The sequence below is a fragment of the Centropristis striata genome, chromosome 14, assembly GCF_030273125.1.
Source record: "Centropristis striata isolate RG_2023a ecotype Rhode Island chromosome 14, C.striata_1.0, whole genome shotgun sequence".
Taxonomy (NCBI): Eukaryota; Metazoa; Chordata; class Actinopteri; order Perciformes; family Serranidae; genus Centropristis; species Centropristis striata.
The window spans coordinates 10,352,105-10,375,213 of record NC_081530.1 but is presented as its reverse complement, the minus strand read 5'-3'; the positions used below and the strand labels follow the sequence as shown (position 1 = coordinate 10,375,213).

The 23,109-nt window shown below is 39.6% G+C and overlaps 1 protein-coding gene across 3 annotated transcripts in view; it reads left to right on the top strand.

Moving 5' to 3' along the window:
- hivep3a (HIVEP zinc finger 3a) overlaps positions 1-23,109 on the top strand; it is a 63,368-nt gene that overhangs the window by 36,532 nt on the left and 3,727 nt on the right. For all 3 annotated transcript variants that reach the window (XM_059349150.1, XM_059349151.1, XM_059349149.1), the window contains exons 2-6: positions 1,011-5,215; positions 6,952-7,136; positions 10,719-10,891; positions 10,979-11,044; positions 19,206-19,762. In XM_059349150.1, coding sequence (XP_059205133.1) covers positions 1,388-5,215; positions 6,952-7,136; positions 10,719-10,891; positions 10,979-11,044; positions 19,206-19,762 — 4,809 coding nt within the window. In that variant the 5' untranslated portion in view covers positions 1,011-1,387. The remainder of the gene's footprint in view (positions 1-1,010; positions 5,216-6,951; positions 7,137-10,718; positions 10,892-10,978; positions 11,045-19,205; positions 19,763-23,109) is intronic.

Below are 23,109 nucleotides of genomic sequence, written 5' to 3'. Positions count from 1 at the left end.
AGATTAGGCACTGGCTCCGAACTGGCCCTTGAACTGCCTTGGTTGAAAAGGGGTACGACCATCGGTCCAAGCGTAGTATCGACACATTGGTACCATCAGCACTTTCTGCTCTCTCTTCTTTCAGCAAGTTGACAAACACAATTTGTTCCAGTGCCCCCATAGTCCCGCCTCCACTGACTCACTCACTCATTCACTCACTCACTCACTCACTCACTCACTCACAGTGCTGTCTTCTCATAACTCTGTCATTCACTCCAGTTAAATGTAATTTTTTGCAGTTATGGTGTGAGCTCATTAAAGGTGATGTTATCCTGTGGTATTGAATATGGTATTGAATATCAATACTTTTTAAGGTTCCAGTATCTTGACAACAGCAGTGTGTTCTGATACTGGACACACATCATATCAACATGAATTAGAGCATGATGAGACACTCGGCTCACATGCCACAGACCCTTAGTTAGAAAGAAAGAAGAAGAAAAAGGTGCTTTTATGACTACATGTTTTGTATGAGTAAGTGCATCTGAAAATGACAAACTCTTTACTGGGCTTCTTCTTTACTTTTTCTTTTTTGCAGCAGTGACTCATTTTACTGGATTGAGTAGAATGTGTAAGGCTGTCTGACCAAAAAAATATTGCGGTCTAGGGTGCATGCATGGCTGATGAGAAATCATTCAAGACCGTGACAATTTGAAATAATGCTGTTAGTGAAATGTTGCTGTCACAGTCATTGGACATAGTGTCTCTCTCTGGGAATGCTCACAGGATCATATTTTTATTTGCTCGATTCTAATATATTTTCACACAAAAATATTACATAAACCATTCTAATTTAAAAGTATTCAGCAGCCGCGGGAAAGTGCAAGCTGAACGTTATGACACATACAGTGATTATGTAACATGTGAAACATAAATATCTATATTTGGCAAGCAGAGGGCGAGAGGGTTATCTGTGTCTCAAAGTTATATTGTATGCACTATTTTATATAATGAGTTGTTTGTCTTCACAGATCTTCATGTTGAGAAGACGGAAGAATTATATATTCAGCTGAGTCAACCGAGCGTCAGACTGTGGCAGCAATCTGGCTGAGTGCTTCATGATGGGATACTTTAGGTCAACATGGCAGAGGACTTCCTCCACATCACATGGCATATCAAGGCTGCAGTCTCTGATGCCGCTGTTCTACATTTGATGGCATCATTCTGCTGTCAAGCAATAAAGTATAAGCAAAACAAGTGAAAATAATGAAGTCAAGTCAAGTGGATATCATTTAATATAGTTCACTCACATTAAACCCATTGACCAGTTAATGTTTTGGCCTGAACTCCATAGCCTGGCACAGGCAGACGCATCACACGTGTCTACCTGAGGCTGCCCTTCCATTTTATGGAGGCCTTGCATAGTTGCCTGACGACTGGGGAGCAGTCCGGAGGTCAAGAACATTGTCAACCAGAGTCTCCTCACCGAGGCCCGCAGCCTAAGTCTCCCTCCCTGCCCCGTCGGCAACCGCAAACTGGCTCCCCGAAGCCCCATGGCACACCACAGCAACCCAAACAGTCCAGAAGACAGCATTCTGAACGAAAACGTCTTAGGCACCAGCGACAGAGCATTGACTCGGAGACAGCACTGGAACAAAAAGATGAGGCAACAACAGCAAACACAGTTTCTAGTTTGCAGCCAGGAGACCCACCTTTCTCAGCAGGTGGCGCAAACCAATCCAAACCAGAAAACCAGGAGGGCACCCCAAAACAGAAACGTGAGCGTAAGCCTCAGAGACCAGGCAAATATGTCTGCACTTACTGCGGCCGTGCATGTGCAAAGCCTAGTGTCCTACAGAAACATATTCGCTCCCATACAGGTGAAAGACCCTATCCCTGTGCCCCATGTGGCTTCTCTTTTAAGACCAAGAGTAACTTGTACAAACACCGCAAGTCGCACACCCACAGGGTGAAGGCAGGTCTGGCACTTGGGGAGCCGAGATCTTTAGAGGAGCAAGTCACTGAGTCGGAAGATGAAACCAGACAATTATCATCAGCCTCTTCCCTTACAGAAAGACGAGGCAGTGTCACCTCAATCAAGAGTCTTGAAACAGACAGGCCCAAAGATTGCACTGGAGGAAATGATGACTCCTACGCAGTGAAAAAAAGACTGGCCCTGCGTCTAAGTAGAGGAAAACATGGTCCTCGAGACTCATCGGACGAAAAGACCTCATCTCTAATTTTAGGGAGTAAAGGCAGTACAGAATCAGGCTATTTCTCTCGCTCTGAAAGTACAGAGCAGTCACAGGACAGCCCCCCGAACACAAGTGCCAAAAGCTACGCAGAGATCATCCTCGGCAAGTATGGGCGTCTCGGACACCTACAGAGGATGTCTCGGCACCAGAACCAGCAGCCCTCTGGTCAGGAGGACAAAAACATCCCATTCACGGTCCCCAAGAAACAGGTCATTGACCATATCACCAAACTCATCACTATCAATGAGGCAGTGGTGGACACCAGTAAAATTGACAGTGTAAAACCAAGGAGATTCTCACTGTCCAGGAAGAATAGTTCAGAGTCTCAAAAGAGTTCATCTGTGAAAGAAACACTTATTCACAGCCCTAAAGCTGGAGATCTGGGCTATAAAAACAGTGGCTCCATCACCATGGGAGTTCCATGTGAAAAATTTCATCATCCATCTCTAAATGTGGAGCAGCCAGCTGGCCAAACATCCACCGCCCCTTTGGTGAGAAGTCACTCAATGCCATCTGCAGCCAGTTCATTTGACGCCTCCAGTGGCGGCCTCAGTAAGTTCCGCTTAAGTCAGTCCTTTGATGAACGACCTTCTTCCCGTCGTTATGGGATGCTAAAACGGCAGCCAGCTATTGAAATCCCACTTGGTGCCGAACTTACAGAGGAGGAACATGAGGGTTCTCATTCACTTTACCCTGACAGCGTTACCACTGTGCCTGACCACAAGCAAAGCCAACCACAGCCATATGAGTGTGAGGCCTGTGGAACTGGATGCAAAGATTGGGAAGGTTATAAGAAACACAAGCAAAGCCTGTGCTTAGCACATCATCCCAGAAATGAGGTGGTAATTAGTCAAATGGGGTGCTCACAACTAATTAACCATGCAGTCAGAGCAGGAGCTTCAGCAATGCGTAAAAGAAGGAAAGAAGAGAGTTTTGAATTTGATGATCCCTCTTCTCCTTCATTACCGTCTCCAGCCCTTTTGTCAGGACAGTGTAAAGACGAAAGCAATGCCGTTTATGAGGGCCCCAGAAGACCTACACTACAAACCTGTTCAGTGATTCAGCACACAAGTTCATTTGAAAAACAAGAATCTTTGTGCAATGAGAGTCAAGGCACTGAGGCAACAAAAAACTCTCCACCTCATGAGGAATATCAACTCGTGCCTCAGAAACAATCCCAACAGTCGACAAAACTGGCAACTCGAAAGCTGGTCCGCCAACACAATGTGCAGGTTCCAGAAATCCTGGTCACAGAGGATTCCAACATGAGCACAGGGACCTCGGTAGAGCCAAGCTCGACAGCAAAACATTCAGAGAAACCTGATGAATTTCAGTGGCCACAGAGAAGTCCCTCTTTGGCCCAGCTCCCCATCGAAAAGCTTCCCCCAAAGAAGAAGCGCTTACGTCTAGCCGAGGCTGCCCAGTCTTCTGGGGATTCCAGTTTTGACTCTATATCCCTGCCCCGCAGCCCGAGTCAGGACAGCAGCACATCATATGCATCCAGTCGTTCCACATCCTTTGAGGAGTCAAATAGACCAGATATGGAGATAGCAGGATCAGCCCCACTGAGGAGATCAAGAGCTCCTCACATGTTGACGGTGCCTGGGGTGCATCAGCACAGAGAGATGAGGCGCTCAGCATCGGAGCAGGCGCCTCATGACCCACTACCAAGTGTCCTAATGGCCGAGACTCGCAGTAAGTCTTTTGACTACAGTTGTCTGTCGCCTGAGCGCTCTGCAGTTGGCTGGAGGGAAAGAAGAAAATGTCTCCTTATGAGGCACACTGCTGTCCGAGATCCGGATGAGGAAGAAGAGGAGCAGTGTACTGCACCGAGCCGTAGTCCCGAACATGTCAGCTCTACCACGTCTTCTCAAGCAAGCCCGACTTCTTTGTACTGCAGCAGGTCCTCTACATCTCCTTCATCAGTTGACACAGTCATGCGCAATCCAGTAAGATTACAAAGCAAAGAGATTTTCTCTCATTGGAAACTCAGTCAAAATATTCAGTTAACAGGCAGCACAGAACTTACACCTGTAGATCCTGTAAAAGAAGAGGCTTCACATATCCGTACAGAGCAGCCACCTCCTCAAGCACCACAGCCCTATCCTACGCATGGACCATCAGGGGCAGCCAGAGCTCGCTACCTCCCCATGTCTACAGGGCTGAAGCTAGAGATTCCTTTACTACACGATGATTATTCAGAGGTTCGAGTAAATCCCTCCAGCATGCAGCACTCCGTCCCTCACATCACTTCCAGTCTGGAATTACTGAGGCCAGCTGCATCTCCAGCAGTAGCCGTGCGTCTACAAACAGACACCCTCACCCTAGCATGTGCCATATACACCACATTTTCTCAGTCCACCTCCCCCAGGCCTCAGGAGGCGGTTGATGCTGTTTCATACAATATAAGTATCCCGACAGCTGAATACAGAAACCACAGGAACATAAGTCCAGATGCTCAGTCGTGGTCTGACGATGGCCTGAGGATATCAGGCTCAGGGGGTAACAAGCGCATGCTTTCCCCTTCAAACAGCATTGAGCTCCCCCCTGAGTCACAGCAGCAGCAGAAACGAGTAAAAGAAGAAGAGGAGGGGGAGGCTGGGTGTGTTGACAAGGCCTCAGTGGACACATGCAATCAGGAACTGAAAAGGGAGAGTCAGACACCCAGTGTTTGTTCTCCCATCACACATGTTGGTCCAACATACCCCAGTCTGCTGTCCAGCACCTGTAATAGCTGGTGCTATTTGAACTACATTAAACCAAACCCTTCTGCTCTGGATGAACAGAAGCCCTCAGTGTATTCATCGTGGACTACAAGCGGCTATGACCCCAACCCACCTGGCCTTTCCAGCAAGACAGCTCTCTCTCTGCTGCACTGCAAGCAGAGGCTCAGTCCCTCCATCTACACTGTGTCCCCCATGTCAGTCAGGACAACTGAGTCAATGGAGCAGGAGGACAACAAAAGACCTCGCTCCACTGAGGTAATTAAAACACTAATTACTCTTTACAGTTATCTGTAAATGTGTGAAAAAACAAAACAATAGGCTGCTGGAAGGGAATTCCTGGGAATTTCACATTTGTTAGACTGACCCGTGATGAGCTGCCGGGTGGCCCTCAGACTATTTCGTAATTTACAATGAAAATAAGCAGATTAACAATGTACTTTAAATAAGTTGCAAGACTGCATTAAACAGCATGCTTGTTTATCTTACGGCTGCAACTAACGATTACCGCAAGATGACGTCCTCAAATCTCTTGTTTTGTCCACAAACCAAAGAGATATTCAGTTTATTGTCATAAAGGAACAAAGAAACCAGATATTTTCACATTGAAGAAGCTGAAATCAGAGAATTTGGACTTATTGTCTTTAAAAAACTGCTCAAACTAATTATTCGAATATTAAAATTAATTTAATAATCGATTTTTGTTCGATTAATCGAATAATTGTTGCAGCTCTAGTTTATTTAAAGAAAAATATCTGCCCAACCCCCCCAACAGAGGTCCTTTAATCTTAGAGATGCCCCTAAATGCACTTGATTTGTGTGGTCCTGCTCCAACTGGATTATGGGCATTTTCATGTTTATTATTTTTACCTTGTAAATATTAATAATATAGCTTCAGAATTAATTAAAAAGAGTAGTCTAGACTATTGTAATATCCAAATTGCCTTTTATTTGTTACAGTCAAAATATGTGTCAAAATATCATTCTGAACTAAGTCTGTGGTGCAGCATAGATGTTCGGGCCTACAAATCGTTTCTACAGGCTGAAGAAAAAAATCTTTCTTTGATTTGATAATTACCTTACTGTAATTGCAAAATCAGTCAAAATAATCACAATTAGATTTTCTTTTTCCAAATTGTGCTGCCCTTATTATGAATGTTTGTTGAAGTAGCCCCTTCATCAGTTTGTAAAAGTGACCCGCCGGGCAGAGAAAGTTTAGTATCCGTCCTGTGTATAGAAGATGCAGTAAAGGGTGGGTTAGCGGCGCACTATTGTAGGGCTGGGCGATATGGACCAAAAGTCATATCCTGATATATTTAGGCTGAATATCGATATACGATATGTATCCTGATATTTCTATGGCAAAGTGAGAGCAAATGTTCAGTCAAAGCCAAATATGACATGTCACAAGTAGTTTTATTGAAACCATTTGTTTAAGTGAACATAAATACTGTATAACAACAGGAGAACCATTTTTTTAATTAAAGCTCCATAAAGTGCACATTTAAATAAAAAAATATCTTAAAAAAATAGCCTATGAAATAAAATAGGCCAATCTTTTTCTGAAGTAAATATATTTATATGAGAAAAGAATAACAAACATTACAAAAGAACTAAATATGACAAAAGGGGCAGCAAAGGGCAGCATTAAAATAATAAAGAAATAAATAAAAAATTGGACTATATCGATATATGTGATATGATCTAATTCCATATCCCATTTAAAAATATATCCACATATTTTTTATATCGATATATCACCCAGCCCTACATTATTGTATCTTGTAGCTCAATCCCTAAACTTTGCCAGCACTAAATTTATGTTGTTGCCATGAGTATATGAATCTGTACGATGATGACAGCCAGAGGAAAATATATATATATGTGCTGTTACAAATGCTATTAAACACTTTCAATGAGACTTCCCAATTTTTGTCTCCCTGGGCATGCTGGAGCAGAGTTGGTGAATTTGCCCATGTCTCTTTCGAGTGTAGGTCTACAACAGCCAGTCGTACTGCAGAGACCATGAGGGAACGAGGAAAGAACAGCAGTCAGCAGAAGACGACGGTTCAAACAGAAAAGAGGAGAGGGAGGAAGAGAAGAAGAACGAGGAGGAGGAGGAAGTACAGTCCTGCTCCAGAAATAAACAACCTCCCAAAGTCTGGATCTCTGAGAGAGGGTGAGTGTGAACTTCTGAACAGCTCAGCACTTTGTAAGCTAATGACATCCATACTGTCTGTATTTACACTGTTGAATCCCTCGTTACTTCCAGTGTTGGGGGCTTGCGTCATATTGTGGTATGTTGTGGAAACTGTTTGTCTGTCCACCATGTTGGAGAGGCCAAGGGTTGGCTGTCTGCAGCAACAGAGCCCGTCTGTTGAGGGGCTGAAGCCAGGAAACTACCTAGCTTCCTTTGCGCCTGCAGAGATTCATTTACACCAAGCATCAGAGCCATTCACATGGAGCAGCAGCACGTTTCATTCTCTAACACCAACACCAATGATACAGCTAGAATATATACAGTACAGGAACATAGATAGCATTAGTCAATCAAAGGAGCCTGCCACACTGAATGGGGTTGGGCAGAAAAACAGATATCAGGGTTTCCCCCAGAAAACTTACATAACTAAACAGCTCCAACAAGCAGCCGATCTACAGTTTAACCACTGTTTTAAATCAGTACATTACATCATTTTAAAGGGTATCTTAAAATGCAAGTAACCATAGCAACCATAGTTCTGCTTAATGCTGTATTGCAGATTATAACTCTCACTGTAATGCATCAACGATGTGTTAAAATTAACTATGACAACACAGCCTGAGGTGTCCTGATGTAGCAAATAATGGACTACTTGTGTTGTTTGTGAATTGCAAAGGGTAAAACAACAGTCAGATGTCAGAAAGGAGTCATTTAATCCATATCAACAAAGATTACGCGAAAATAGGAAAAAGAATGCAAACATGTAAGGTGTGAATTTATTGGGGCACAGTTCTGTTATCGATTTGTCTTAAATCGAAGCGCACACGCATCTTCTCAAATGAATTTGCGTCGAGGTTAAACCAGACACGCTCACTGCTTGTGATACCCATCAGAAATAAACACTGCTGCGATGCAGGCGAGTGCAGAGAGGTGCCATCTGTGTGTCTCTTTTTGGTTTGGGAGTGTGTCTGTGAACAAATCCCTGTTGTGACTCATGTTGACGCTCCTCACAGCCTTCCTAAAGGAGTGAGTCATCCTCACGCCTGCTCGCTTTCTCCTTCACTGTCTGTTCAGTCTGTCTGAGGGACAAAAAGACCAAACTGAGGCAGCAAGGTAGTCCAACATTGCCGTTTTTTGTTTCTGGGAAGGGGAAAGGCAAGGGCACCTCAACTTAACCCTTTGATGCACAACATATTGACACCCCTTCTAATGCACAACATGAGTCAAAAATGACCCACATTCATTTCCCATGTTATTTAATGCTGCTGTGTGTTTCTGTAGGTCTACTCTATCTTTTGACTTGAACTTATTTTATGATTGAATATTCCAATAATTATTTAAATATCTTGTTTTTGATAACAACAGATCATTATTTCCATTTTGCTTCTCATACTATATGAAGAAAAAAAGTTTTTGTATGATTACATAGCTAACTACTTGACTTAGTAGCTTGCTAAGCTAACTACTTAGCCAAGAAGTTAGCTAAGTAGTTAGCTTAGCAAGCTGCTTTGCTAAATACTTAGCCAAGAAGTTAGCTTAGTAGTTAGCTTAGCAAGCTACTTAGCTAAAAAATGGATATGGGTCATTTTTGCCCCATGTTTTGCATTAGAAGAGTAGTGACACAAAAAGGGATTTTATTCAAAAATTAATAAAGGAAAACATAAATTAAGTCGATGATGATCAAAAACAGACTAATTGAGGAAAACCTGGAATACTGAATGAGGAAAATCTTTTATTGCAAAAACTCTGTTGGGTCACTTTAGACCCATGTTGTGCATCAAAGGGTTAAACCTTGGGTGTTGCATGAAAAGCCTATGAATATAGTCTCTTTATACCTTAGTGTAGGAGTATAGTGTCCCGGTGTTTCTCTTTCATTAATTTTAACTTCATTAAATTTTTTCAAGACTGTAAAAGCCACCGTTTATGATACCTGCTCAGTTTATCCAGCAGGTAATAATAAAAAATAAAAATTTTTCTTATTATTCTCTCCTTTATGGCCTTATTACTGCGTTATACAGCATATAATTCTAAAGGTGGGAATCCCCAGAGACCTCACGATACAATTTCATCCCGATACGTGAGTCACGATACGATATTATTGTGATTTTAAGCATTTTGCGATATGGTGAGTATTGCGATACAATATATTGTGATGTAACTGTTTAACCCTCTGGAGTCCATCTATTTATTGAAAATACACACGCTTTATTTACAGTAATAACTTTATTTATATATGATATGTAGACAAGCTGAGAAAGCCAGTTAAAGTTCAATCATAGGAGCTTTCACAGTGTGCCATTTATGTTTCTAGACCATTTATAAAATGTGAATTTACTTTCTACAAAGGTTTTAAAAAATGGTACATTTCCATAGACATCTGTGTCTTTTGCTTGTATTTTGGGTTCCTGACAGCTTTATATTTGTTAATTAAAATAAAATGAAAATTCTCACTGATAGCCAAGTTTGTGTGGAGAAAAAGGAGCCATGCATGTGATATAAGGACAGACTGAAAGATGCTAAACAGAGACAGAAATTAATGCATAGGAAGTTGACAAATTTGGACCAAAATCTCCTGGACTTCAGAGGTTTAACTACATTTTGTGTCCACAAAATTCAATTCAATCAAGAATTGTTTTGTCAAATAAAAGAAAATTCTCAGTCTATTCATCTCACTTCAGTCTTTTTATTTCTCCACAATGAGAGTCAACTTGTGGGAACCCAGAGAGCCTATTTTTATTGAGATAGTATGATGTTAGAGGTAACATGACTGCTTTGAAAATCAACTTAAATCTTGGGTGTTGCATGAAAAGCCTATGAATATAGCCTCTTTATACCTTAGTGTAGGAGTATAGTGTCCTGGTGTTTCTCTTTCATTAACTTTAACTTCATTAAGTTTTTTCAAGACTGTAAAAGCCACCGTTTATGATACCTGCCGAGTTTATCCAGCCATGAAGCCTGCAGTGAAAATAGAAGAAAAAACAGCCGATAAGAATCCAAATGATTGTTTGTCGTAGGAATGTGTTTTCACTTTCTGTGTTTTTTCATGCTTATTTGGAGCAGCAGCTGGTCTGGGCCAGGGTTTCCCTCCCTCTCTGGCCTGTTTTTATTGGCTGGCTTCAGCAAACCCCGGACCTTGGGCCACATCGTAGGCTCCCCCTTGTTTGGACTCGGTGGTGGTGTGAGCTGTGATGGGGTTATAAGGCAGTGGGAGGGGGAGGTGGGGGTCTGGTTTTGGCTTATGAAAGCTGCTCTGTTGAAGCTGAAGTGGGTGCCTCGCTGAGGGACCCTCAGTGTACATGGAGGGGTGGACCCCAGGCCCAGCTGCCACAGTGTGAACTCACTGTGCAGGAAAGGCCAAACAGATAGCGTACTTACACTGGATAAATACAGGCACTAAAAAGCTGCTTACAGGTGCTAAAGGGCCCGCGGCGCGTCTGTCAGCTCCAGTTACACTCATATTGATTGTGACTATCATCCTGAGAGGAGCAGCATCAATAGACAACGGACAGGGGAAAGCTCTGAGGACCAAACTGAAACCTTTTGCTCTCTTCACACCTACAGATCAAATGAGAAGTATGCTGTCATGCAGGGTGGAGGTGGAGGTGGAGGGAAGTGCCAATGTGATGACTGTGGATTCCATCTTAAGAATACCACACTGCAGACGTGCACCCAACATATTGCAGAATCCCCATCATACAACTGCAAACACTGTACCCTTTCCCTCAAAGCCAAAGGTAAGAAAAGCATTTTTATTTTCATTTGTGATGTCTGTGTTCATGTTACATCCATTATGAGCTCAGCCCGTCTTTTGTATTTTTCAGGAAGCCTCATCGAACACCTGAGATCCGAGGCACATGGAAAACAAACCTGTTGTTACCCAGATGAAGGTATGCTATGACGCACTAATGTAATCACTAGTGATGTCCTAATGAAGCTTCATGAACCATTAGCTGTCTTGGTTGACCCCGCCAGATGGCACTCTTGATTTAACTTTTTTCTACTCCACCCTATCCTGTTTTTTTGTGTTTTTTAAGGGGAGAGAGGGAATATTTAGGGGGAGATAGCAGGTCAACAGCAGATGTCACATCTAAGTGGCATTCCTTTTATATACATCTATATTTTAAGGGGTTAAAACATGGTGATATGAGTATATATCTGCCCTGTGATAGTCTGGTGATCCATCCAGGGTGGACCCCACCTCTGGGATTGGCTCCGGCCCCCGCGACGTTCGGATAAGCTGTTATGGATGATGAATGAATATAGAAATACAAAACCAATCCCTGTGAGGCTTCGGATTGCTCTAAACACAGTTTCCAACTGTTTAATCCATTTTTGCTGACGTCAGCTTGCGACAGATTTCTATATATAGTAATTTGCTCACACTACTGCAGTGTGTCTGTTACATACATGGCAACATGTAGCTAAATGCTAATGTCAGGGAAATGTAATCTTGGTTGCCGGTTTTGTAACGTTCTTTCAAAGTTTGGATCAGATTCCTACTACAACATGTTTGATAGTTTTTGGTTCAGGAGCATTTATTGGTAATTTTTCAGGTTAGGTTCTGCTTTATTACGTTGCAGTCCTTCCCTAGCTGCAATGATGGTGCAGAGTCACCATTAGCACAAATGCTGAGGACCCAGAAACACTGGCCAATCAGAGCAGATTGGGCTTTTTCAGGAGGTTGACTGAGGGTGCTTTCACAAGTCGGTTTGGTTAGTCTGAATCCGAGTGAAATTGATACATTTGGTTTGTTTTTTATTGTATGTAGCCTGGTTTGCTTTCACATTGCAGAAATGTAAGCGGACCAAATTTAAAAAAAAAGATTTGAAAAAGGGAGTGTACAAAGGTGAAGGGCTGGAAATCTACTTGCACTATTATTTCTTATTGCTTGAAAAGTTGACGGTGAAAAATGTAAATAAAGCAACATGGAACCGAGCAAAAGCCAAGTACCTTTAATTCTATCAGCCGTAATGTGCTCTGGTGTTCCCAGCAAACTAATTTAGAGAGAAAAGCTCAGAACGAGCTCCTGTTGAGGCTCCAGGTCGTCAATAATGTGTTGATCCATTATTTACAACGTGCTGCTGTATAATCAGAGAAGGCGAGCCTTGATGCTTTAACCAGAACCTGCTTCTACCACAAAGGTACAGTGGCTTGCAAAAGTATTCATCCCCCTTGGATGTTTCACCCTTTTGTTGCTTTTACACATGAAATCACGGTCGATATAATTTGGCCTCTTTAAAAAGAATTTGCAAAAAAGTGATCTCCATTTCACTAACTGTGACTCTGCTGCATCAACTAGCTGGAACTTTGTTGAATTAGTTCAGTTACTTTAAATGGTATGAATAAATGTAATCATTTATTTTACCTTATAGATGTTTAATGAATTGATACTATTTTGTAAAAATCTTTTTTTCACTTTGATATTAAAGAGTTTTTTTTTGCAAATTATTTTTAAAAAGGCCAAATTATATTGACCATGATTTCATGTGTTAAAGCAACAAAAGGGTGAAACATCCAAGGGGGATGAATACTTTTGCAAGGCACTGTAAATATTAAGTTATTTTGAGCAATTTGCTGATAATTCTGCAAAGACAAATTAGCTTTAGCTCAGTGGTAGCCTACAGAGTCAAACTGAATCACACAAATTTCATCTTTATGATATTATCTGTGTACATCTCACCACGCTGGTAGCTCACAGTCCACTGTGTTTTGGTTAATTTCCTTTTCTCTACTGGGTCGGATTCTGGTCGGATTATGTTACAATTGAACTGCACTTGGGTCCGTTTGGAAACAAATCGAGGCCCTCTCTTAAGTGGTCTCGGACCGGTTGTTTTGGTCAGCACCAGAGTACGATTGAAGCATTCACAAGCAACCAAATGAACCATAACAAGGATTGAAATGCACCAGATTTTGACTAAAACAGACTAAACTTTGGGTTGTGAATAGCTCTTAAAGACACAGGCACTAAATCAGAGCAATTCAGACAGAGACTGAGACAGGTATATATTTTGTTTTTTAAATATTAAAGCATGTGAACATCAATCAATCAATAAAATTGTATTTATAAAGCACCTTTCAAACAAATCCAGTGTAATTCAAAGTGCTGTACAGATTAAAACAACAACAGCTTAGAATATTTAAGAAAAAGAGATGATTAGGTAGAAACCCAAAATATAAGTACGAGCATAATATGTCCCCTTTAACTTCCCCTCGACATCCAAAGTGACAATGTGTCCCCCTTGCACCTACATTTAATCAACTATCTGAGCAGTTTCATCATATAATGACAGAGTAGGAAAAACATTAGAGACTTTTATATGGGCTGAAATATGTGCCACCAGAAACTGAATTTGACTTATTTATATTTGAATTTGAATTGCTTAACTTGAATACTTGCATTAAAAACCTGAATTTGAATCACATAATTTGAATTTGTTTTGTTCAATTTGAATCATTGCATTGAAAAACTGAATCTGAATTGTAATTTGAATTTATTAGTTTGGAACTGAACATTCAGTTCTCACAATTCAAATTCAGTACGCATTTTCTGCGACGAAGATACACAGAGCGCCTCTTCAGCCAATCAGCACCTCGTTTTTTTTGGTAACATTTGTTGCCACCTGGTCCACGAAACGGAGGAAGACGTTAGACTGGCTTGATGATGGTTGAGGCTTGAACGGAACGGAAGTGCTGATTGGCCAAAGAGGTGGCATGGCAACCGGGTGGCAACAAATGTTACCAAAAAAAACGAGGTGCTGATTGGCTGAAGAGGCGCTCTGTGTATCTTTGTCGCAGAAAATGGAAATTTAATTTTGCGAACTTAATTTGAATTGTGAGAAGTGAATGTTCAGTTCCAAAGTAATAAATTACATTTCCAATTACAATTCAGATTCGTTTTTTCAATACAATGATTCAAATTGAACAATACAAATTCAAATTATGTGATTCAAATTCAGTTTTTTAATGCAATTATTCAAGTTAAGCAGTTCAAATTCAAATATAAATAATTAAAATCCAGTTTTGTGTGTTACATATTTCAGACCATACTTTTACAGCAGTCTGACTGATGAGATCAGGATTCTGCCCACACAGCACCGGGATCAGCTGTCCACAGTCATTTTACTGTTATGATCATGGTAACTGGTCACACTGTTTGTTTTTGTTTTACTATGACTTTATAACAATTTGATATCAAAACAGAAGTTGTCTGAGTGTTGTAGAGCAAAAGTGCGCTAATACAGTACTGTTGTAGCTCAGATAAAAACATGCACAGTGGCCATGCAGCATTTTCCTATTTAATCAAATATATTAACAGAAAGAGAGACAGAGATTTCAGTTAGACTGGAATATTGTGGGAATATTAAGGATATTACAAATGGAGAAACAATAGACTTGAGAAAGAGTTGATGAAGTTACTGTCCTTAACTCTCTAACCCCACAAGCCACAGGCTTATTTATTTATTTATTTATTTATTGGATCTCCATTAGCGCCACCACATTAGCATAGCTATTCTTCCTGGAGTCCAAACATTAAATCAAATTGTCCCTTCTCCAAGATCATAAACAAAACAAAAACAACCAACATCAACCGTCAATACAGTCACAACACATATACATGTATCACAAGACATGACGCAACACTTTTACAGTAAAATTAAGAGTCCATACATAACATACAAGCACCATAGCGTTTGAAAGCATGTTTTCTTTTAAAAAACATCATTCAAAGTTTTCACAGCCAGACACTGTAAAAACAGAAAGGATTGCTGGGTACTTAAGTTTTTGTCAGTCCTTGAAAAAATCATGTGTGACAATTTTTTCTGTCAGGAAAAATAATTTAAATTAAGCTTATTTTTCATCAAAATCACTTTATTTTACATGTCGCATTAAAAATGTCTCCAAATATAAAGCAGATGCACTAACCGGATCCTGCAAAAAAAAAAAAAAAAAGTGAAATTCTGCACTCCCTAGGGAAACTGGGAAGCCACGATTAAATCTACTGGGACCAACAGACACGTGACAAACATTCAGTGAAACTTGGACTGAACTCAGGCTGTTTACACAGAGCAGACACACACCATACTGCTCCAATATTGGTGACATTTGTGGGCACATGGAAAAATCATGGACATCAAGATTTAATTTCTTTGTCATTTAAAAAAAATCATCAGGAAATTCGAATTGTATTTTTTTTCCTTATTATTCTCTTCTTTATGGCCTTATTACTGTGTTATACAGCATATAATACTAAAGGTGGGAATCACCAGAGGCCCCACTATACAATTTTATCCCAATACTTAAGTCACAATACAATATTATTGCGATTTTAAGCATTTTGCGATATGGTGAGTATTGCAATACAATATATTGCAATTTAACTGTTTAACTGCATTTTGTGTCCGCAAAATTAAATTCAATCAAGAATTGTTTTGAATAAAAGAAAATTCTCATTCTATTCATCTCACTTCAGTCTTTATTTCTCCACAATGAGAGTCAACTTGTGGGAACCCAGAGAGTCTATTTTCATTGAGAGAGCATGATGTTAGAGGTCACATGACCGCTTTGAAAATCACCATGAAATATTAACCCTTTGATGCACAACATATGGACACGCCTTCTAATGCACAACATGGGTCAAAAATTCATTTCCCATGTTATTTCAGTCTGGCTGTATGTTTCCTTGCTCCATCTTTTGAAATCAATTTATTTTATGATTGAATAGTCCGAGTATTCTTTGAAAACCTTGTTTTTGATTACAACAGATCATTATGTGAAAAAAAATGTTGATTTGTGCTAAAAAAAACCAAGATATTTACTGAATATTTGGAAAAATAAATGATAAAATACATTTATTTCAAAGATGTATCATAGAAACACTCAGCCATACATGAAATAACATTGAAAATGGATATGAGTCATTTTTTACCCATGTTGTGCATTAGAAGCGTAGTGATAAAAAAGGTTATTTATTCAAACAGTAAGGAATTAAACCAAAAAATTAGGATGTATAATGATCGAAAACAAGTTAATTGAGGAAAACCTGGAATACTGAATGATGAAATTAATATATTGTAGAGATATAGAACATAAAAACTCAGTCAGGTCACTTTAGACCAGGGGTCTCAAACTCGCAGCCCTCGTGATGATATTTTGTGGCCCCCACCTTGATATGAAGGTTTAATGTGAGTTTTATATGAATGGCACTTTACCGTGTTGTGTGTGGAAGGTCCCTTTATTGCGCCAGCTGTAGCTTTGTTTCACTTGTTTCTATGACGAAGTTAACAAGAAGAAAGGCAGCTGCTACCGGACCGTTTATTATCCGCCGTGTTGTTGTTACCGGAAGAAGTGGAAATGTTATGTAATGTCATTTTGTTTCTTTTTTAAAATTATTTTTAGCAATTTTGTGTCTTTTTCAAGTAATTTAGTTTTTTTCTGTCATTTTGTGTCTTTTTTTTGTCTTTTTTTGTCTTTTTTGGTCATTTTGATACTGCCTCCAGCGGCCCCCAGGTAATTTGAGTTTGAGACCCCTGTTTTAGGCCCATGTTGTGCATCAAAGGGTTAAAAAAAGCCTAACTTTGCAGTGTTATTTCAACACAATATCCTGACGCAGATGGTGCCTATAGATTCCTTAGATCTTCTGGTTTAAAATCACCAGTATCTCCAGTTAAATCCTAAATGTGAGCCTGTTATGGCCTCACAAAAAAAAACAAAAAACGTGAAAATACTGCCGGCCCACCGCCCGTCTGAATACTAAATATCTATACTTGATATAAAATTGCCATGAAAAATATTGCGATACTATGCTGTATTGATTTTTCCCCCCAACTTTACATATACATATCTGACTTCTCCCTACTTGTAGCCACAGTGAGTAAAATACAGCAGTGGAAGAAGTATTCAGATCCTTTACTTCAGTAAAAGTACTTATACCTCACTGTGAATTACTCAACTACAAGTAAAAAGTCCTGCAGGCAAACATCACTGAAGTAAAAGTAAAAGTACCAACATCAAAATGAACAAAACTAACAATCTGAGTGGGGTTATTATGCAATACAAGTACTTTTATAGACAGATAAACAGACAGACAGAAAGACTGTTGCTAGTCATAAAACAGATTATTTCCAAATTTGAATAACATTATCCATCTACTTCAGCATGTATAGTTGTTAGTGTGCTGTGTTGTGACCAGTTTGTACCAGCCAAGTACATTTTTTCTCTGGGTGTAACGTAGAAGAGCCTCTCCCATGTTTCTCTCCCACATATCTCCCATTTTAAACGCCCAAGATCTTGATATGCTGCTAACCAATGTTTACATTTCTCTTCAAACAAATGTGAAAGCTCAAAGTAACTCAAAGTTAAAGTATGTAGTCCAACAGAACTAGTGCGCTGGCATTAATCAATTCATAGCTGAATGAATGTGGATCAGGTTACAGCACATATATTTCTTGGTGGTCACCAATAAAAGGACTGCTTGTGACCTTCTAACCAATAATAAAAGCTAAAGAATTGGGTAACACTTTAGATCAGGGAACACACAACATTAATTAGTTGCTTATTAGCATGCAAATAAGTAACACATTGGCTCTTAACTAGTCATTATTAATTAGTTATTAATGCCTTTTTCTGCATGGCCTTATTATACAACCAGTAAGACATTAACTAAGAGTTTTCCCTCAATAACCTAAGAATTATTGCTTATTAGTAGTAAGTAAGGAAGTTGTTGTATATGAGTTATGATCTTAATATGCTTTACTTTGTATGGACTTTATAAGTCTCTACATAGCGGTGAACGAAACCATGGAAACGGCAAATAGCCACCTTCTCCAGACCTTTGACGTGACTGGTGGCTCCTTTTGGATGATTGGATGAGGATTGGTAGATTGTAATGTCAATCATTACTCTACAAAATGGGTCACTGGTAGACTAACATTGGCGGAAAGTCACCCATACAAAGTAAAGCATATTAAGATCATAACTCATATACAACAACTTCCTTACTTACTACAGACAAGCAATAATTCTGAGGTTATTGAGGGAAAAATCTTAGTTAATGGCTTACTGGTTGTATAATAAGGACATGCAGAATAAGGCAGCAGTAACTATTTAATAATGACCAATTAAGAGCCAATATGTTACTTATTTGCATGCTAATAAGCCAGTAGTTCTCAAACTGGGGTCCGCGAGCCATAGCTTGGAGGTCTGCGAAATAATTTGCAATAAATTATTAAAGTTATGCCATATCATTAAAAATCTAAACAAAGCGCTTAAGCCATGAAACTTGAAAAATTAACTGTGTCTTGTTACTGTTCATTTTTCTGAAAGCTTTAAGATCTGTTACTTGAAAATTAAAATGCTGTGAGGTCAAAATGTAATCTGAATCAAAATGACCCTGTGTTTAAAAGTATAGAAATGGTATTAACATTTATTTATTCAAATTTAATTTGTTTAAGTTAATTTCTGTGAAACTCGCCTTAAGTATCTAGGTTAAAAAGTTTAGAATATAAATAATTCCTACGACATCTAGGAGTACAAATGTCAGTAAACATGTTTAATCGGCATGAGAATTATAAGGGGAAAATGTTCTCCCCTGTGAAGAAGCGATAAATAAAAGCTTGTGTATAGATAAAAAAAGATCATTCTCACCGTACTGCACTTTCAAAATTAAAAAAAGTAATTGTGCACAAAAATGAGAAATGTCATTGTCGTACAAAAATAGTTGTTACTGTTGGTGAGTCTCATTGTTTCAATCAATGTATTTGTATCTTCCAAATATACTTAAATTAAATTTTTGAATAACCTAAAATAAAGGATTTGAATGCTTAAATATCATCTTTGGCGTTTTTTAATGTGCCCCTCTGATTAAACACTGGCCCCTGCTTGGCCCCCACAGTAAAACTGGTCTAGAACCGCCACTGCTTGGCCCCAAAAAGTTTGAGAACCCCTGTAATAAGCAACTAATTAATGTTGAATATGTGTTCCCTAATCTAAAGTGTTACCAATAATTGAGTTGGTTGTTAAAGTGTTAAATGAGGCTTTTTTCTGTCCTAGGAGTCTCGCTTAACACAGATAAACAAAAACATCGCCAGTACTCGGATCTGGGGAAATGTGGACATGATGCGGATGCAAGGGACAAAGATGGCGGACGCGATGAAGACAAAAGGTGCAAAGTGGCTGAAAACTCTCACAGCTCCTCTTCTGATAGTGAGAAACCTCCTACAGGAGGGATGGAGCCTGCACCCAGCCAGTCCGCCCCGCTTCCCCCCAAGACTTCTTTTACCCAGAAGAGTTCGGCCAGCACCAGGAGGGCCCTGTTCGCCCGCAGACGATTCGACGAGTCTGCATCGGTGTCTCAGGCCCTGATGCCACAGAGGGAGCCGTCGCCACCTCGTAGCCCGTCACCCAGGCCCCACCAGTCCCCTTCCTCCCCCTCGCCATCTAGCTGTCACGTCACCACCTCCACTCTGAGACCAATGTCCCCTGTAAGAGGTCTTTCTCCTGTTATAGTCCACTCCCATGGGTCAGAGTCCTCGGGGCCTCCTGGCTCCCTAGCAGACACCTATGCTCAGTGTCTTCATCCAAGAGACCTGCCATCTACAGCCAGACTGGTAAGTCAAAAAACATGGTGACATAACATCTTTTGCAGTGTTTTTTATCAGATGACTTTGAAAAGATTTGGAAAAGACTCCTGGAAGACTATCAGCTCACACCTGCTCACATCTAAAGACAAGTGTTTAGAGTTTTTAGTCTCACGCTGAGATTTTAGACCATGGGTCTCAAACTCGCGGCCTGCGGGCCAATTGCGGCCCTTGTGACGATATTTTGTGGCCCCCACCTTGATATGAAAGTTTAATGTGACTTTTATATGAATTGCACTTTGCCGTGTTGTGTGTGGGAGGTCCCTTTAATTACTTTTTTTGGTAATTTTGTGTCTTTTTTAAATAATTTTGTGTCTTTTTTTGGTAATTCTGTGTCTTTTTTGGTCATTGTGTTTCTTTTTAAAGCTGTCATTTTGTGATATTTTTTGGTCTTTTTGGGGTCATTTTGTGTCTTTTTTTAAATAATGTTGTGTCTTTTTGGGTAATTCTGTGTATTTTTTTTAATCATTTTGTGTCTTTTTGTAATTTTGTGTCTTTTTAAGTAATTTCTTTTTTTTCTGTCATTTTGTGTCTTTTTTTTTTTGTAATTTTGTGTCTTTTTTTGGTCATTTTGATACTGCCTCCAGCGGCCCCCAGGTAATTTGAGTTTGAGACCCCTGTTTTAGACAGACTGTGAATCTTGCAGGGTCACTATTTACATGCCTAGATTTTTTAAATCATTTTTTTACCATCATGCAATGTTTTTCCCATCATGCTCTTAGTAAGAACTTACAAAATGGAGGAGAAGCAGTTTTTGGCTCCAGCTGCTCTAGTGTGTGCAGTGGTTTGTGTTAAAAAAAAAAAAAAAAAAACCCAACAACAACAAAAAGAAGAGGAGAAGACACCACAAAATGCCTCTCACAAAGCTGAAAAAGGGTTTCTGTTTTGAAAAGTTGACTATTTTACAGTAAAAATAGATATAAGGAAGAATAAAGGAAAGGAACATTTAAAAATTCACGATATATATTTATGTCCAATTTAATTATAATGTGTTTAATTGAATAGTTATATTTATCAGCTCTATCAACTTTCATTTAGTTAATCATACATTAATCATCAATTATTTATTACTTATATATGTATACATTTATTTATACATTTTAACTGGGTCTCCTTACTGTTCTCTTTACTAAGAAACAGCGCCCCCAAAATCTAACTATATGACATCACTATATTTTTATTGAGGCATTATTGTGATGTTCCTTTTTCCTGTGGAAGTGGTTTTACTGGCCGCTCTCGAACCGGGGACCTTTCCCCCACTCATCTATTGGTTGGTGATTGTGTTACATCACTGAGACTTGAGATAACATCAAACACGTTTGATATGATCCAAACCCAAGTCTAGGAAAAGACTGATATGAAACAGAGCAGATTACTACCTTAAACTTAACCATGGAGATGACGGGAGCGCCGTGACTCCAGTAAAACTCCTAGATTTACTAAAGACGTTCACTTTTTAGTCTGGGACTGGGGAAATCTTTTGGTGTAAGCCCAGCATTAGTTTCCTGCATATAACCCAACCAGCCATTGTGTTTCTTCCTTATTCTGAATCCGTCACGACGCTCTGTTTTCGTCGCATGTATAATTAACGATGGTCAAAGCGTGGCTTTTGTTCAAACCGCAGTCTTCACTCACCTGTGACTTGATCCAGCTCTGTTAGCTTAGCCGACAGTTTAAAATAAATCAGCTTTCGGCTCACAAAGCTAATCTTGTGTGGCTCAGTTAAATCCCAGTAAGTCAACATCTAGAACAAATATAGATAGGCTGGTACATATGAGGTTATTTTAAAGTCGCACGTTTATTGGAAAAGGAAGGAAAGGCAACTCTCTTGTTTTATATCACTCAAACCGAGCCTGCAGCTCCCAACCTTAAAATAATGCCGGAGCGCTCCCAAATAGACGCAACATGTTTTCCCTGGGCAGCCGCTGATAAAACGAGACGCGGGCCGATCGTTAAACACCAGAGATTGGAACCACATGTCGAAAACAACGTGTGTGAATATCTCAGTTCACCCTAATGAAATAAAGAAAACATGTCTGCTCCAAACTGGTGGTTATGTTATGGTGTAACCTTCCCACTTCCTCCTCACACTAATATAGGTCTCATAGTGCTGCTGCTTATACTAATTCACAGTCACTGCAGGGTTGTTGTTCACATCTGCACACAGAGACATTTCTGCACCTGTAAACTGGGTGTTTTGGGTAAGAGGAGCCATTTTTATATGCCTAAATATTTGTTGGGTACATATATGTGAATATATGTAAAAGTAACACATTATTTATAATCTTACAATATTGATTTTGGTAATGCACTTTTTCTCACTAATTTTAGTAATTTGATTATGTTTCAGTATTATTTTTGCTAATGTCAATATTGGACCACATTAGGCTATAATTGTATATGTACTCTGAGATAGTTTGTTCACCAGAGAACATCTTTGTCACATTCCTCCAATAACCAAATATTATGGAATTTTAGTGGGCAAGTTTGAGTCAGCGCGGATACTGGTGCCCTGCTGTGATTCATCTGAAACAATTTGCTTTTTTAAATAGTGAAAAACCAAAGCATGTTTATATCATTTATCATCAAACATCGTCAGTAAAACAGAGGATTAATGTTCTGTTAGTTAGACTATTTACATTGCAGCGCACATAGAGAATCTGGTGGCTAATGGTGCGTTCAAGGTCTACACGAATGTCAGAATTTTCTATGTTGTTCCGAGCTCCAAGTTCCGACTTTCAAGTTCTCAAACACATGTAGCTTTCAAAATAAGAGCACATGGATGTGTTAGCAGAGTCCACCACATAATTTACAAGAAGACTGTCAAAATAAGATGCTTTAAATAAAGCATAGAAGAACCCTTATTCTCATTTACAATAATTCTCTAAAATATGCAATCATTAAGATGGAATGTGGCATTAGAATGTGCGAGAGTCACCAAATTTAGGCTTTTGGGGCAAAAATGTTCTCTGGGGGAGTATGCCCCTGGACCCCCAGATTTATTTAAGTTGCTGTTGCACTGCTGTTTTGTATAGGTCTACTGTTTTATTTAAAAATAAATGGCTTGAATCTGCTGTATTTATTCATGTTTTACAAAGGGTTTAACCGGAGCCAGGCCTTACCACAATGATAATCATATCACAGTCATGCAGGTGTAGGCTGATATTTTTTTTTATAACATACTGGTATTGGATCGGTACTCTGTATCGGCCGATACCCACAGCACAAGTATCGGAATCGGTATCGGGAGGGAAAAAATGGTATCGGAACATCTCTATTAAAAATAAATAAACCCTGCAACCGTGAAATTCTTTAAA